At 29.9% G+C, this 1,739-nt stretch overlaps 1 protein-coding gene across 1 annotated transcript; it reads left to right on the top strand.

Annotated features, from left to right (window-relative positions):
* The first annotated feature begins 283 nt into the window (after positions 1–283).
* LOC130965733 (protein DMP7) lies at positions 284–898 on the top strand. Its single transcript, XM_057890495.1, has one exon. The coding sequence runs from the start codon at positions 284–286 to the stop codon at positions 896–898; it is 615 nt and encodes a 204-aa protein (XP_057746478.1).
* The last annotated feature ends 841 nt before the right edge of the window (positions 899–1,739 follow it).

Here is a 1,739-nt window from a genome sequence, read left to right as displayed (position 1 = left end):
GGTAACGAGCTTCTAAGTTCTAATACCAAAGATAGCTTGTAAAATGAAATATATACAATATTATCCTCAACTCCCAAAAACAAAATTGAACTCAATTTTTTTTCTGTTTGCAACATACACACATTTTTGTTTTAGCTTTTTATATATAAAGATGAAATATATATCAATTCAAAAAACAAAACAAGTGCATACAAATTTGGAAAAAAAACTCAACCTAAACCCTAAATTCTAAAGCCGAAAGCTCATATTCGAAGTTTTGTTCAGAATATAACTTTTTAGATTCATGGATATGGGTGTGGATACTCAAGCCTTACTAGAAAATGCGCCAACACAACCTCAAAAACCATCAAAAACAGCAACAATAAAGACCATGAGAAAAGCATTCAAAGGATCAGCACATCTTGCAAATCTTCTTCCAACAGGAACCGTGCTCATATTCCAAATGCTAGCACCAGCTTTCACACACCAAGGCGAATGCCACACCGTAACTAGCAAATTCATGACCATGGCTCTCTTAAGCTGTTGCAGCATTTCATGTTTTCTGTTGTCCTTCACGGATAGTTTCCGGGACGAAAGGGGGAAGGTTCGATATGGCGTGGCGTCGCTAAACGGGTTATGGGTTATGGATGGAGAGTCTATCAAGCTCCCAGTTGAAGAGGCATATAAGTATAGACTTAGGTTCATTGATTTCTTCCATGCATTCTCTTCCATTTTGGTTTTTGTGGCGGTTGCACTGTTTGATAAAAACATTGTGGGTTGTTTTTTTCCAAACCCTTCGGAAGAAGTGAAGGATATTCTAGCATCATTGCCCATGGGAATTGGATTTGTTTGCAGTCTTTTATTTGTTGCATTTCCCACCCAAAGACATGGGATTGGCTTCCCTCTCTCCCGTGAATAGTCGTCATATTAGATTTGAGCAAAAATGTTACACCCAACAGAAAAATCAGTCATAATGTTTATGTATAAATATTTGTGTTATTTATCCTTTTTTTAATATATATTTTATATAAATAATTATTTTACTGTTTAATTTTTTGTGTATATCTAATATAATTGTAGATTAAATAATACCACTATATGTAAGTATACAAAATAGTAATTTTTATTAGCTATTTATTTTTAAAAGAAAAAATTTAGGGTCAACACTTTTATTAAAATTTGGTCTGCACTTAACTAGCAAAAGAAAAGTGAGTAATCATATACCATTAAAAATCTCAATAATAACTAATTAATGGTTACAAATCATAAAACTTATTGTCCCTAATATTTCTCTTGTTAAAATATGGACCACTGACACCATAAGCTCACTAATTATAAGTTTTTGGAACATTATTAGTAAATTAGTCTTATGGTTGTTATGTTATTTTAGCACTTTTGCAAAGTTTTAAATAAAAGAATATGGTGAAGAGTGGGAAAAAAGAATGAGGGTAATGTAAATAAGTAAATATTTAGGATGTATTTGTTTATGGAATTGAAATTGGATATTGGATTTTTAAAATATGTAAAATGTATGCCACAAGTTCAGGAAATTTTTTAAATAAATAAAAAATATTTTTCTTAAAATAAATTAAAACAAAATTAAATACTAAACTCAAATTTTTTTTGGAAGGATAAAAATTAAGGTGAACCTCTTATGATTTTGGTCAAAATTAGATGGATTCCACCTAATATAATATATGTTTCTTTTAAACATTTATGATATTAGTTTTAATATGTATTTATATTAATGGTAAAAATTC

The sequence above is a fragment of the Arachis stenosperma genome, chromosome 3, assembly GCF_014773155.1.
Source record: "Arachis stenosperma cultivar V10309 chromosome 3, arast.V10309.gnm1.PFL2, whole genome shotgun sequence".
Classification (NCBI taxonomy): Eukaryota; Viridiplantae; Streptophyta; class Magnoliopsida; order Fabales; family Fabaceae; genus Arachis; species Arachis stenosperma.
Note: the sequence above shows the minus strand (reverse complement) of the source record. Positions and strands in the feature narration are given on the sequence as shown.

Coding starts and splice junctions, on each gene's coding strand:
- LOC130965733 (XM_057890495.1), top strand. CDS start 284: ATGGATATGGGTGTGGATACTCAAGCCTTACTAGAAAATGCGCCAACA.